General features: G+C 38.2%; 1 protein-coding gene and 1 pseudogene across 5 annotated transcripts in view; one reads left to right on the forward strand and one right to left on the reverse strand.

The window, feature by feature from the left end:
* The window catches only part of ADK (adenosine kinase), a 452,224-nt gene that overhangs the window by 234,286 nt on the left and 201,861 nt on the right, over window positions 1–16,077 (reverse strand). For all 5 annotated transcript variants that reach the window (XM_060172912.1, XM_060172984.1, XM_060172793.1 and 2 more), the window contains exon 5: window positions 6,555–6,727. In XM_060172912.1, the coding sequence (XP_060028895.1) occupies window positions 6,555–6,727 (173 nt within the window). The remainder of the gene's footprint in view (window positions 1–6,554; window positions 6,728–16,077) is intronic.
* Window positions 3,175–3,993, forward strand: LOC107522361 (mitochondrial carrier homolog 2-like; annotated as a pseudogene).

Below are 16,077 nucleotides of genomic sequence, written 5' to 3' on the forward strand. Positions count from 1 at the left end.
TGTTGGATTAATTTTTGCAAACATACATATCTATGTAGACTGTACTTACTATGAGGAATTAATCTAAAAATCATTGCATTTTAAGGACTGGAACAAAGTAAAGTTAGTTTCAATTTACACTGGTCCAGCTTTTGCAGCTGGAATATCTAAGCAGAATGTTGAATTAAAAATTGTGCTACAGGTACTCAAACCTCAAAGTTAAATTTAATTTAATGAAATAATTATACATTAAATACAAATAAAGGTATTTCATATTCATTCTGACATTGAATTTAGAGGATAATGTGTCAATTTCTCACTTTTTCTAGTTAGATATATCTATGTACAAGCACACCTTTAGGAACATATGTCACTTGTCATTTGAGTATTAAGACTGGTTTTTCTGTTAAATAAAATAAATTCTCATTCAAAACATCTTTCTACTCATCTTCATGTCAGTGTCAATTAACTATAGAAGGTACATCTGTTAACGTTTAATTAAGCTTATGAAGCTAAGAGTAATATATAGCAATATCTTCATGCAAAATAACTGTATTATAAACATAAAAATTAACCCTAATCTATAAAAAATCACTGAAGTAAATACAGCTATAGCAAAATTTTGACAAAAATACTTACTAGATGAAAACAAATAGTACTAGCTACTAAACTGTAATTTGATGATAAAACTACTGATAGGAGAGCCAGGTGATGGTGTACCCAGTGAATCCAACATACCACCATGCTCAAAGGCCCAGGTGTGAGCCTCCTTGCCCCACCTGCAAGGGGAATGCTTCATGAGCGATGAAGCAGGTCTGCAGGTGTCTTTCTCTCTTCCTCTCCTTCCCTCTCAATTTCTCTGTCCTGTCAATTAAAAATAGAAAGAAAGAAAGAAAGAAAGAAAGAAAGAAAGAAAGAAAGAAAGAAAGAAAGAAAGAAAGAAAGAAAGAAAGAAAGAAAGAAATGGAAAAGAGGGGAAGGACTGACAGCCGAGAGTGGTAGATTTGTAGTGTTGGCAGTGAGCCCTAGGGATAACACTGGTGGAAAACCTAAAACTAAAATAAAACAAACCACAACAACGATAAAAACAACAAGGACAAATGGAGTGAGGAGGGGAAGACGGGGAGAGAAAGACAGACACCTGCGGACCTGCTTCACTGCCTGTGAAGCGACTCCCCTGCAGGTGGGAAGCCAGGAGCTGGACCCCGGATCCATACGCTGGTCCTTGCGCTTTGCGACACCTGTGCTTAACCCGCTGCGTTACCGCCGGACTCCTAGAATTTTTTAAAAACTATTTATTTATGTATTTATTCCCTTTTGTTGCCCTTTTTTAAAAAAAAATTGTTGTAGTTATTATTGTTGTCATTGTCGCTGGATAGGACAGAGAGATATGGAGAGAGGACGGGGAGATAGAGGGGGAGAGAAAGACACCTGCAGACCTGCTTCACCACCTGTCAAGCGACTCCCCTGTAGGTGGGGATCCGGGGCTCGAACCGGGATCCTAACGCCGGTCCTTGCGCTTTGCGCCACCTGCGCCTAACCCCTTGTGCTACAGCCCGACTCCTGAACTCCTAGAATTTTAAAAAAATATTTATTTATTCTCTTTTGTTGCCCTAGTTTTTATTATTGTAGTTATTGTTGTTGCCGTTGTTGTTGGATAGGACATAGAGAAATGGAGAGAGGAGGGGAAGACAGAGAGGGGGAGAGAAGGACACCTGCAGACCTGCTTCACCGTTTGTGAAGCGACTCCCCTGCAGGTGGGGAGCCCGGGGCTTGAACCCGGATCCTTACACTGGTCCTTGTGCTTCCTGCCTCGTGCACTTAACCCACTTACTTCCAGACTCCCTCCCCTGGTCTTATTGACTAGAATTTGAAAAGAAAATAGAGCACCCTGCGTGTTTCTGTAGATCAAGTTGTAGCCAGAGGCCACAAGGATGGGGGCGGGGTGGGGGTGGGAATGAGTCCTTGTTGCCAAAAAGCTTCTGGTGTAACTAAAGAAGACAAAGAATAAAACACAGTGACAGATTCATATGATTGAGTGAGTGTTAGAGGAGACGACAGGAGAAAGCTCTTTGAAGGAAATGACTCCTGAACTGAGCCTTGAAATATCAGTTTGTGATTCACCATATGAAGGTGGTTGGTATTATGATATACTCAGAATTAGGATAGGGTGAGCATATATACTATTATATATGTAAATATATATAATAATAATTGTAAATAGAGGGCTGGCAAAATAGCTCGAATGCATAGATGGCCCAGGTTTGAGCCTCAGCACCACATGTGAATACTACTAGAGGTGGGAAAGCTCCTATGCTTTGATATCTCTCTGTCTCTCACTATCTCTGTTTCTATCTGAAAAAAAAAAAAACAAGGACAACAAAAAGGAATATAAATAAAAAAATAAAATAAAATAAAATAGGGGCCGGGTGGTGGCACACCTGGTTGAGTGCACGTTACAATGCGCAAGGACCCACGTTTGAGTCCTGGTCCCCGCAGGGGGAAAGCTTCATGAGTGGTGAAGCAGTGCTGTAGGTGTCTCTCTTCCTCTCCATCCCACCTGCTTCCCTCTTGATTTCTGGCTGTCTCTATCCAATAAATCAATAAATAAAGATAATTTAAAAATTAAAGTAAATAAATAAAGTTCCCATTAAGAAACTAAATTTGACCTATTTCTCACTAACTGAAAAACTACTCTTTGCATACTAAAGTTGATTTTAGCAACACTGAAATAAGGAAAGGTCTATATAGGTGTATTTGAAAGTTTGAACAATCATGGTTTTATTTATTGAAAATAAAACATTAAAAGCATTAAATTCTGCAATATAGGTACGTGTGTTTGTGCATGCGTAGTGGGCCAGTGAAGCCAGCGGCTCTGCGGGCACGTGATCTGGCCCGGCTCAGTGACTTGGTGGCTCCGTCTGTCTGTTAGTCTGCGGTTGCCATCAAGGTGGACCCAGCCAGTCAGTCAGGTGCTCAGGCCTAGGCTCTGGCCTCACCATCCTGTCCCAGCTGCTCCTGTGGGATATGAACCTCTCCTTCCAACAATAAAATGAAATATTTTGGGGTGGCAAGTATGTCAAGTTCCAGGTCTATTTTCTTATGCTCAGCACATGGTGTGCATTGATGGGAAGTGTGGATTGTTCACAGACTTAAGTCCAAGACTGTGCTCAGGAGTCCTTAGAGCTGAGGTCCATGATAAAGTTCTACAGTGCTTGGCATGTAAGGCATGCACTCTACTGCCGAACCACAACCACAGTCCCTGACTTTTTACAAAATAAATGGTCTGTTTTAAAAATATATATATACATTAATTACCAGGAGAAGATTGAAGGGGTAGAACCTGGAAATGTACAGAAAGAAGCCTCATCATCCTTTGACAGAGTTATCAAGGAGACAACTGAGGAGATGATCTGCTGCTGCTCTATAATCACACATCCCTTCCATGTGAGATCACTTTGTGATCTACGGTACAATATACTGGGAGAGGACCCAAGTACTGTGAACTCTGTGACTCCATAGTAGCAATTTATCAGGAAGAAGGCATCCTGGGATTTTTTTTTTTTTTTTGCAGAACCGATCTCGCCTCCTAGGTGACATCATTTTTTTGTGTGTATTTCTGTAACTCACTGGTATACCTTGTCAATACCTATGCACTGGACATTGGGGTTTCTACCATGAGTAAGATGAAGAGTTATTCCTAAACTGTCACAGGATTTTTTGCCAGTATGCTGACATACCTCTTTGTGTTTGTCTCTAATCTTACGGCTGTCAACAACTGGGGGCTTGTTGGTGGGCCCCCTCTTTATGCCCCACTATACACTTCTTGGATAGATTGCTGGTGCATGCTACAAAAGAGGGAAATATGAGCCGAGGAAATAGCTCATTTTTCCAGAAGCTCGCCTGTGGGAAGACTTACTACTGTGACCTGAAAATGTTAATTTGTAGCTGTGGGGCAGGGACAGTGACATTTCTATAGTCCTGGACTCACACAATTATGGGAGAGAATGTTGACTTCTTTTTTTTTAAGAAAGTATTTACTTATTTATTCCCTTTTGTTGCCCTTGTTGTAGTTATTGTTGTTGTTACTGCTGTCTATACAGTGTGACACATTTTTTAAATAATCACTTAATCCTGGGGGGAAAATTCTGCAATATACACAAAATAAAGTAATAGGAAAGTTTCAAAAATACCTTTGCAATACTGCACCAAAGCAAATGACTGGGGAAAGAAAGGAGCTGAGAGAGCACTGGGATTTGTGTCCACATTGGAGAAAAAGGATCTATAGAAGAGTTTTCTGCAGATATCTATTATGAGGAGAGGAGAAATTATACCCAATGAATCAACACTGTACTGCGAACTATGATAAAAGTGATAAAAATATATATAAATAACTTTAGAACTATCAGAAAGAACTGTTACTTAGTCATGCATTAAAAAAAAATAAGAATGAAAGAAAAATGCCCTACACAGACATATAGACACATACACTTTCTTCTTTTGCCAACAGGGTTATCATTGGGGGTTGGTGTCTACACAATGACTCATTCATTCCCACGAGCTATTCTTTTTTTCCTTTTTCTTCATTCTTATGGAGACACAGAGAAGGAGAAAAGTGCAGAAAGAAGAGAGAGGGGAAAGGAAGAGGGGAGTAGGGAGAGGGAGAGGGAGAAGAGAAAAGACACCTGTTACTGCTTGTGAAACTTCCCCATTGTAAGTGAGAACCAAGGGCTTGAATCCAGTTCCTCATACGGTAGGGTTTGACAGTGTGCAAACCCTACTGGGTGAAGCACCACTAAGCCCAACACATTAATTCTTTTTGTAAATTACATTATAAGGCAGCACAAGAGGTAGTGCAGAGGCTAGATAGAGTATATGACCTGTGAGCATGAGGTCTCATGTTTGATCCCCATCCTCAAGTGATATTCTGGCCTTGTGACATTAATAGCTTTAGAAAGTGTTTTGTTAATGTCTCCTTTTTTATATAAATAAAAATATGGAAAAAAGTGTTTTTAAATTATATTTCAGTTATTTATTGACAACTGCTCAGAGTAGCTTTAAGTACTTCTGTAGACATTTGCTGGAGGTCAAAGGTTATGCAAAACTGGCTCAGTAGTGGATGACTGCTCTATTCTTGCTGTCATAGAAAAAAAAAATATATAAATACACTCACACACACACACCAGGAGCCATCTAAGTGGCAGAGTGCAAACCCTGCATGTATGAGGCCCTGGTCTTAATGACTTACACTATGTTTAAGAACAAAAATGAGTGGCCAAGAGATAAAGTAAAGGAGCAAGAAGCAAGGAGAAGAGAGTAGGGAGGAAGTATAGAAAGGAGGATCCAGATGTAAATAGCAAAGGAAGAAAGGATAGTAGTGAAAAAGAGACAAGAAATAAAGGAAAATAGACTATTCCTAACTATAAGGAATATAAAATATTTGGTGAGCTATTATTTAAAAGTAGACAATCTGGGGGCCAGCTGTGGTGTACCTGGTTAAGCGCACATAGTATGAAGCACTAGGACCCACACAAGGGTCCCAGTTCCCCATCTGGAGGGGGGGGGGTCACTTCACAAGCAGTGAAGCAGGTCTGCAGGTATCTATCTTTCACTCTCCTTCTCTATTTCCCCTCCTCTCTCGATTTCTTTCTGTCCTATCCAATAAAATGGAAAAAATATAGCCTCCAGAAGCAGTGGGTTCATAGTGCTGGCATCAAGTCCTAACAATAACCCTGGAGGAAAAAAGAAAAATAAAAAAGAAGAAAGAAAGAAAAGAATAAACATAGACAATCTTTGAAAATTCTTAGTAGCAAATGTCTAACCAGTGCATGAAAATTGATGAATACATGGTGAATTCACATAATAATGAAATTTCAAATAAAGTTGTAATAGAAATGTAATGGGTTGTATCATGAATGGTGCATTACCAATGACCAAATATTTAATATGAATGAGTAACTATTAGCCAGAAATGCTTCTGGTGACTCAATTTATAACACTGAATACAGCACCATTTCTTTCATATATGTTAAGTGCACACATACCCTTATGTATTTGAATATTCCAATCCAGGGCAGCAGCATCATCATCATCATCATCATCATCATCATCATCATCATCATCATAAAGATGATTTTTCTTCCTTTAAATTTTTTTTATTATCTTAATTTATTTATTGATAAGGACAGCCAGAAATAGAAAGGGAAAAGGGAGATAGAGAGACAGACAGAGACAACTGCCAACACTACTTCACCAATGACGAAGAAAAGATTATTTTTAATCATGGTTTTGGGAAGAATCTTACTACAAAACTTTGAATAAATTGTTTCCTTTTCTGATTCTCTTTGTAAAATAGAGACTAGATTAGATAATCTCAAAAATTTCAAGTCATTATACCTTGTGAACACAACAGCAAATTCAACAAAGGTAACTTTTTTCAATGAAAAATTTGGTTTATTAAATATTGAAAGTAATTATTAGAGTGAGGTCTAACTCCCAAAATCACACTTGAATTCAGATTATACCAGTGTTTAAACTGCAGATCAGTACAGCGCTTCCCTTGGAACTATACTGACCTGTTGCCACCAGTGATGCAGGCAGCACAAGTTCCTGTTGGCTGTTCATTCTGCTCATAATAATGAGCATCCACATGAGCTTCAGCAGCTTTTTTCTTCAGGATTTCACCAAATTTATCTACTCCAATGCATCCAAAGAATGTTGCTGCTTTGTATGGCTGCTGAATCATCCACTGGGAAAAAAAAAAAAAAAAGGAGCGTAAATTATTTGAATGGGTCAGAAAAATGGTGCACATATCAATGTCCAGCCATGGACAGTAACAGCAAACAGACTGTTTTGATAAAAGTTACTATTGTTGTAAATGGAATATCAGTCCTGCTCTACCACTGAGGGTAAGAAAATCTGCTATAACAACTATATAAAATCTTACACTACTTTGGGGAACAAAAATAAAGCACAGTGATCTAATACCTCAGGATCAAAAGTGATATATAGCTGCTTGGATGGCGACACAGGGGCTAGAGCACTGGACTTGAATGCCACAGTGACGTCTGGTTCTCTTTAGATCTCTTCTCTCTTTGATGTTAACAAATAAACACATTTAAAATAAAGTAAAGTGACATAGAAAATGTTGGTTGGTCAATGTCTTTATACAGGAAAATAATAACTATATAGCATTATCAAAAAAAGTATACAGAAAGTGGGCTCAGATGTTGTTCTGCCACAGTTAGTTACATGGATTTCAGTACATGACTTAACATTTCCATGCCTTAGCTTCCTCATCTGTAAAAGATAGGACCCAAGGATGTTAACTTAGTGGTAGAGTACATGCCTCACATTTGTGTGGTCCTGGATTTGCTCCACGGCACCAGCATCATGAGGTAAGCATATGAACAACAGGTAATAATAATGCTAAATATTACCTCACAATATGGTAGAGGATCAAATGAAATATTTTAAGTAAATGAACATATACTGATGAAAATACTATTAATACAAAGCATTTTGTAAATGAAACACACTAGCTGTGGTTGCCACAGTTATATGCTTATTTGTGGTAATTCATACATAAATTAAGCTAAACTATGTTTGTACCTTATAAATCATTTTGATAACTAATGAAGTAAAAATTTTAATTGTAGTATTTCATCTTTACATTCATCTCACAAACATATCTTTACTACAGATTAATGAATATATATATATGTAACTTTTTTTGATATGAACTCTTTTCCGTCACAATTAGTTCTATTTCCTAAGGGCTGTTACACTTCTATTGGCTACTATACAGTTTTTGAGCAACATTTATAGTTGTAGCACAATATGTAAAGTCAAAAGGCCTCAAAATTTTATCCTGCCCCCCAAGTTTGGGATTATAAGAAATGCATGTCAATTTTAGAGTAAAAGGAGTGAGAAGAGAAACAAAAAGTAGCAAAAACTAAAAACATTAAAATAGAGTGATAATGAGGGAGGCGAGGCTGTGGCAGGCCACCCAGCTAAGCATACACACTCCCATGCTCAAGGAACAGGGTTAGAGCCCATGCTCTCCAACTTCGAGTGGGGAGGGAGAGGGAGAAACATCAGGAGCAATGAAGCAGATCTGCAGGTGTCTATCTTTCTCTCTCCGTTTCTCCCTCTCCCACCAGGAGCAGCTAATTCTTAGTGCCAGCACCAAACCCCAGCAATAACCAAGATGGCAATTATAAATTAACTAAATGTGGAATGATTAACAATCCTATTTGCCAGGATTTATCCTAAAGATACATATACACAAGTATATACATGAGCTATTGTTTATATTTAGAGTTTTTTTTTTTAAGGTTTTTTTTTTAATTTTTTAAAAATATTTTATTTATTTATTCCCTTTTGTTGCCCTTGTTGTTTTATTGTTGTAGTTATTATTATTGTTGTCATTGTTGGATAGGACAGAGAGAAATGGAGAGAGGAGGGGAAGACAGAGAGGAGGAGAGAAAGATAGAGACACCTGCAGACCAGCTTCACCACCTGTGAAGTGACTCCCCTGCAGGTGGGGAGCCGGGGTTCGAACCGGGATCCTTACGCCGTAGAGTTTTTTTTTTTTAAAGATTTTATATATTTATTTTAGTGAGAGACATACAGAGAGAACAATACAGAGAAAAACCAGAGCACTGCTCAGCTCTGTCAGGGGATTGAAACTGGGACATCAGACCCTGAGGAATGAAAGTTGTTTGTATGGTCATTATGTTATCTCCTCAGCCTGTGAGACATTATTTAAATAAAAAAATGATGGAAGCAATCTAAATATCTCTCTGTAGAAGATTAGTTGAGTAAACTGGGATATAGACACTCAGTGGAATATCATACAACAATCTAAAGGAAATAAGAGAATAAGAAAAAAAGCTACATGAAGTAACTGTTAGGACACTTTGTGAAGTTATAAGCAGGAGAAGAAACAAGAACTAAGACTATACACATCAATTTAATATGAATTCTTTTACATTTTACATTTGCATCATTTGTAAAAAGAAACAGAATGAAGTAAAATGATTTTCATAAAAACAGAGGGAAACTGGGGCATTATTGTGGTTATGCAAAAGGACTTTCATGCCTGAGGCTCCCAAATCTCAGGTGTAATCCCCGGCATCAGTATAAGAACTGAGCAGCACTACCGGTAACATAATAAATAGATAAATAAATAGATAAGTATATAAATGCTAGCTAGAAAGATAGATGGATGGGTGGTATAGAGTAGAGGAAACAGAATAGTAAAAAGATTTCTGTGAATGACCACTTTATAGAAACTGGTTAATTTTTACTTTTTTTTTGTTGTTGTTGTCTTTTTGTCACTAGTATATCACCAGGCCTTCACTGCTTGTGAAACTTCTACTTTGGGCACTGTGCTCATTAGATGGTAGACTGCTTGAACGTAAGTTCCTGGAAATGCTAAAAGTCTAATCTCCAGGCACTCAGAATTTTACATTTTTGAAAGTAAAACTCACTGAGAAAAAATGTATATGAAATTGAATAGAAGTGGATAAATCAAAAAATATATTACTGGGAGCTAATCACATAGAAAAAAAAATTACTTTCCAAAATACTGTAAGGAGGAAAACCAGAAAATCAAGACCTTATTCTTTATCATGCAAATATAATCCAGGAAAGGGAAGGAGGAGGGGTTCAAGCAATTAGCATAATCAAATGTGATCAAGCCAATAGTTACCGGAAGAGCAAAAAGTCAACATCAGGTAGAGCATACATGTTATAATGTGCAAGGACCCAGTCCAAGACCCTGGCCCCCACCTGTGGCGAAGGGAGGAGAGGGAAAGTTTCATGAGCAGTGAAGTAGTGCTGCACGTGTCTCACTTTAATTTCAGCCTTCCCTTTCAGTTTCTCTGTCTCTATCCAAAAAACTACATATACACGCACACACACACACACACGCACACGCACACGCACATGTAATTTAGGTAGCATTCTTTTTTAAAAATTTGTCTTTTTAAAAATTTTTATTTATAAAATGGAAACACTGACAAGACCTTAGGATAAGAGGGGTACAACTCCACACAATCCCCACCACCAGAACTCTGTATCCCATCTTCTCCCCTGATAGCTTTCCTATTCTTTAACCCTCTGGGAGTATGGACCCAGGGTCATTATGGGGTGCAAAAGGTGGAAGGTCTGGCTTCTGTAATTGCTTCCCCGCTGAATATGGCCATTGACAGGTCGATCCATACTCACAGCCTGTCTCTCTCCCTAATGGGGCAGAGCTCTAGGGAAGCAGGGCTCCAGGACACATTGGTGGGGTCGTCTGCCCAGGGAAGTCCAGTTTGCATCTTTTTAAACATTTGATTATTCATTAATGAGAAAGTAGGAGAGAGAAAACCAAGCATCACTCACTCTGGCAGATATAATCAAGCTTGGGACCTCATGTCTGAGGATCCATCTCACCCCCCCACCCACCCCCCCACCCCCCCCCCCCCGCTTTGGTCCTTTTGTCCTTGACTGGGCTTTATTACTCTCAGCTAACTTTTTCAGATAAGATAGAGAATGAGACAAAGCCAGAGGAAGAGAGAGAGGTGAAGAAAATAGAGCACAGAAACTTGCTCCAGTGTGGTGGGAGCCTGGTTCAAACCTGCCTTGATATTCTTTTCTTTCTTTTTAATGGAAAGACTTGAAACAAAACAAAACAAAATGAAAACAAATAAGGGAGGAATTACTGGCATAGATCAAGGTAACTTATATTGCATCAACTCTAAATTTCTTGGATAGAAAAGAAAACACTTCAAAATAGTACTTGGAAAAGCGTGTGTGTGTGTGTATATACTTTATTTATCTAAGTACAGATAAATCAAATGTGTTGAAGCTTTAAAATTTGGCAGATCTATGTAAAGATGATAAAGAAATTCATTTTTTTCCATCCTTTCTACTTTTTCATAAGTAATTTCTAAATTAAAAGATGGGCGGCCTAAGACATTGCAATCAAATAAATCATTCTATTTGAAGAATGACAAAACTCTAACTTGTTTATTATGGGCAGGGGTAAAGAGAGTGAGAGATCCAGAGCATAATTTTGGCATATGTGATAACAGGTGGCTAAACTTGAGAGTTTATGTCTGAGAGTCCAAAGCCTTATTCATTGCACTACCCTGCAGGCCAACTTTCTGATTATGTGTAGAGATATTAGCCAGTATCTAAAAATTAAAGGGAAAATAGCTGAAAATAGTATTTACTACAAATCAATATTGTTGTTTGAAACCATAAGAGTAAAAATTAATGTTTTCTTATAATTCCACTATTTATTATTTTATAACAGGAAAGTGGTCGTCATCCTGGCTATTTCTGATAACAGCATGACACTGAGAAAACTTAAGGTCCTTAATCCTGATCTGATAATTCCACTCAGAAGTTAGTCACTCTAAAATTAATTTAGTAAGCCAAAGTAGAAACACAAAAGAAATTGCTTCAAAGCACTTGAACTGAACAGTCTTATAATTAGGAAAATAAAATTTTATTTAAGTTACATTTGAAGAGTTAGCTATAAATTTGCTAAGAGGTCTGGCTAGTGTGTCCACTGCCCTTGGTGGAGAATGAAATTAGCACATTGGTGGCTAGCAAAGTGCACATATTTTGATATGGGAAGATATAAAATAACACCTAAGAAGATAAACTTGCAAAACAAAACAAACAACAATACATTTCCTTAATAATTTAAAATTTAGTATGTCTCTAGCTTTCAGCTACTGATATTCTAGGAAAGAGACTGAACCCTGTTTATAACTTCCAATTGTACTGCTTCTTTCAAGTAAAACATTCAGCTTCTCTTTGTTCATGCATGTTTAAGTACATTGTTAAAAACTACCTTTAACTTCTACTTTAGCCATGAAAAAGTAACAGGGTTCAGAATTACCCTAGTGCTGTGAATAACTAGGAAATAAAACCAAAAGGAAATACCTAGAATTTCCAGACACTATACAAAGGCAGAGTAGGACTGTGATCTTTGAGAGAAAAGAAACAAGGTGAGCCCTGACATCATGCAGGCTATCTGCCAGAAGACAGTTTCTAGTAGAGAAAGGAAAAAAAAAAAAAAAAAAAAAAGCGAGCTGCATAGTATTCCATTGTGTATATATACCACAGCTTTCTCAGCCACTCAGGTGTTGGGCACCTGAACCCACCTTCTCTGACCCATCTTGGACAGAGCTAGAAGGAATTATGTGAAGTGAGCTAAGTCAGAAAGATAAAGATGAGTATGGGATGATCCCACTCATCAACAGAAGTTGAGTAAGAAGATCTGAAAGGGAAACTAAAAGCAGGACCTGACCAAATTGTAAGTAGGGCACCAAAGTAAAAACCCTGTGGTGAGGGGTAGACATGCAGCTTCTGGGTCAGTGGGGGGTGGGAGTGGGTGGGAGGGATGGGTCACAGTCTTTTGGTGGTAGGAATGGTGTTTATGTACACTCCTAGTAAAATGTAGTCATATAAATCACTAGTTAATTAATACGAGGGGGAAAATTAATTGTATGTCTCGAAGTTTTTCAAAACACAAACTGAATCTATTCAATATATAGGCTGTGTAACTGATATGCAGACTCTCTCAAAAGCCTAGACCAAGTAGATCAGAAGCAACCAATAGCACAAGATACTGGGTACTGTACAGCAAACCCTAACAAAAGGACACCGGATTAAGTGCACATAGTACGAAGAGCAGGGATCCCTGGCGGCACAGCTATATACAAGATGCTGGGTATTATATAGCAAACCCTAACAAAAGGACTATTCAAAGTTAACCCAATTACCAAACAATGTGATGATAACATTAACTATCCATTGTCTTTTTAAACCCTAAGACAGCAGGAACCTCACATCTCCACTATAGAGCCTCTACTTCCCCCAGTCCTGGAACCCTTGGATAGGGCCCACTTTCCCGAATGCCTCTCCCAACCTAACCAACACAACAATTGCCACCTCAACATACTTCACTTCAGACTGTGTCCAGAGACTTCACGTGTGGAATGACAACCCTTCAACTTCATTACTCGGGTGAGACCTTTCCTTTCATAGTATACTCTAATTCCATCTCAGGTGGTTCACTTTCTAACAAAGTCCCAAAATCTAGATATACACCAGTTTCTGTGAGAGAGAGCATATGTTCACACGTATCCATAAACTACTGCAAAATATATACCTGAAAGCAGAAGTACACTAGAGTTTGCAGTGAGTACCTCCCTAACACTTCCTCTCCACTATTCCAAGCTTTGGGTCCATGATTGCTCAACAATTTGTTTGGCTTCGTATGTTAACTCTCTTTTCAGTCACCAGGTTCCAGATGTCATCAGGATGCCGGCCAGGCTTCCCTAGACTGAAGACCCCACCAATGTGTCCTGGAGCTCTGCTTCCCCAGAGGAGCACCCTACTAGGGAAAGAGAGAGGCAGACTGGGAGTATGGACCGACCAGTCAATGCCCATGTTCAGCGGGGAAGCAATTACAGAAGGCAGACCTTCTACCTTCTGCAACCCACAATGACCCTGGGTCCATGGTCCCAGAGGGATAGAGAATGGGAAAGCTATGGGGGGGGGGGGCTGGGAAATGGAGATTGGGTGGTGGGAATTGTGTGGAATTGTAGCCCTCCTACCCTATGGTTTTATTAATTAATCCTTTCTTTAAAAAAAAAAAAAAGCGAGAGTCTAGTATTCTCACTTATATGAAGGCACAGTATTCAGAGAGCCAGGTGACTAGAAATTGCACGAGGGAACAAGTGTTTCAGAGAAGAGGGCCAAGTGGTGGTTCACCTGGGTTCAAGCCCCTGCTCCCCACTTGCAGCAGGAATGCATCACAAGAGGTGAAGCAGGTCTCTCTGTTCTATCGAATAATACAGAAACAACCACACACACAAAAAAAGCACATGGTGCAAAGATCCTGAGCCCCCAGACTCCCCACCTGCAGGAGGGGGGTCGCTTTGCAAAAAGTGAAGCAGATCTGCAGGTGTCTATCTTTCCCTACCCCTCTCTGTCTTCTTCTCTAGATTTCTCTCTGACCTGTCTAACAACAACAAGAACAATAATAACAATAACAAAGTGGGAAAAAATGGCCGCCAGGAGCAGTACAGGAACCTAACTCCAGAGAGAATCCTGGAGGGGGGAAAAAAAGTCTTTGAAAGAAATGAGTTGAAATCCATATAAAATAACTATTGATATTTTTCCCCCTCCAGATTTCAACTTCATTGTCCATAAGGGACATACAAACTCATAAAGGATCTATAGACATGATCTAGATCAAAGTTTGTTTGGTAAGGTTTCGGATTCAAAATTAATAAGCAAAGATTTAATGCAATTCCATGTTACTACAAGTAACAACTGAAAACTAAAATTAAGAAGTGTCATTTACAACTGCATAAAAATAAAACACAGAGGAACAAATTTAATAAAACATGTACAAGACTGCTACACAGAACAAGAAACTTGAGAAAACAAACAAAAAAACTATCTAAATGATGAGCTACAGTTCTTTCCAAATTGAACCATACATTCATACTTTTTTAAAACTTTTTTTTTTTTGCCTTAACCATACATTCAATGCAATCCCAATCTCAACAGGATATTCCCCTCCCTCCCTCCCACCCTTCTTTCTTTCCTTCCTTGTCCTAACCAGGGTTTCACCATTCCAGATCAAGTTTTCAGACAGAAAAAGAGTTCAGGTAATGGTGCAGTGGAAAGACACTGAACTCTCTCAAGCGTGAGGTCCCAAAATTCATTCCCCAGCAGCACATGTACCAGAGTGATTTCTGTTTCTTTCTCTCTCTCCTCCTAGCTTTTTCATTAATAAATAAAATATTTTTAAAACGATAGATAAAGACACAGAGATAGAGGGAGAAAGGGGAAGATACAACAACACTGAAATTTTGTTCAGTGTGGTGGGAGCTGGTTACAACCTGGACTGTGTGCATGACAAAGCAGGCACACTATCAAAGGATGCTCTCTTGCCAGTCCAATAGGAATTTTTAAAACACCCAAAATAGATTCTGTAATCAATAGTAAAAGGAAAACTAGAACTAGAAATGTCAAAATGTATGTCAGTGTGATGGTAATGAAGATTGCTAAAAAGTAATATTTCCTAATATGTAGAAAATGAAAAGCTTCTGACTATATGTAAGTAATCACATCTAACTTGAGAGCAAGGAAGTCAGAACTACAATTAATAACATTGAATAATTATGTGCATTATTTGAATTCAACTGCAAAACAAGAACATGGGCAGAAAGTCAGCAGAAAATACTAAGAGAAAGCTGAAAGCATCAGAAAAGATTTCCAAAGTGAGTGATGTTATGAACTGATCTTTGAAGGAATGGCATAATCTCAAAGATGGTCATCAACTGGAAAGAAAATAAAAGGTATAGAATACATGGCTGCTTTATTTTGTTTTCACTTGGGAATTTTATGATAGTGGCAAAAAAAATTCCACTTATTAAGTAGGTGTAAGCAACTAACAAAATAGTACCTGACCTACATAGCAAATTCCGCATCTTTTTGTGTAGTACTCATTCTTTACATCTTTCGTTCTCACATTGATTAGTGATTTAATAGTGATTTACAAGATTGTAAGATAACAAGGGTGTAATTCTACACCACTCCCACCAACAAAGAGCTATGCTCCCACTCACCTTCAATAGTAATCACCTTCATTCTCCCAATATATGTCACTTGGTTATAAATCTATCTTTCCTCTTTTTAAATATATGTTTTTCAATTCTTCATATTCCTAATATTAGTAAAATCATCCCATAGTTGTCCTTCACTATGTATAATCATCAACAGTTCCATTCATTTTGTCTGGAAGGACACAATATACTAGTCTTTTAAAACCCTGTAGCACTTAAAAAAAAAAAGAATCAGAGAAACCACTAAAAATTCAGTTTGGCTAAGTCCATGATGGCACTAAAAGAAATGTTGCAATGTTATGTTGAAAATAAACTGAAGCTGGTGGTTTATGACAGCAGGTCATTGCTATCCTCAAAAATTTAAAAGACACTGAAACCAATGTAGGTTGCTATTGCATCCATGGGACTTTAAAACACAGCTGGAGAAATAAAAGAGCATGGTATTAACAAA

Source organism: Erinaceus europaeus, chromosome 1 (assembly GCF_950295315.1).
Source record: "Erinaceus europaeus chromosome 1, mEriEur2.1, whole genome shotgun sequence".
Taxonomy (NCBI): Eukaryota; Metazoa; Chordata; class Mammalia; order Eulipotyphla; family Erinaceidae; genus Erinaceus; species Erinaceus europaeus.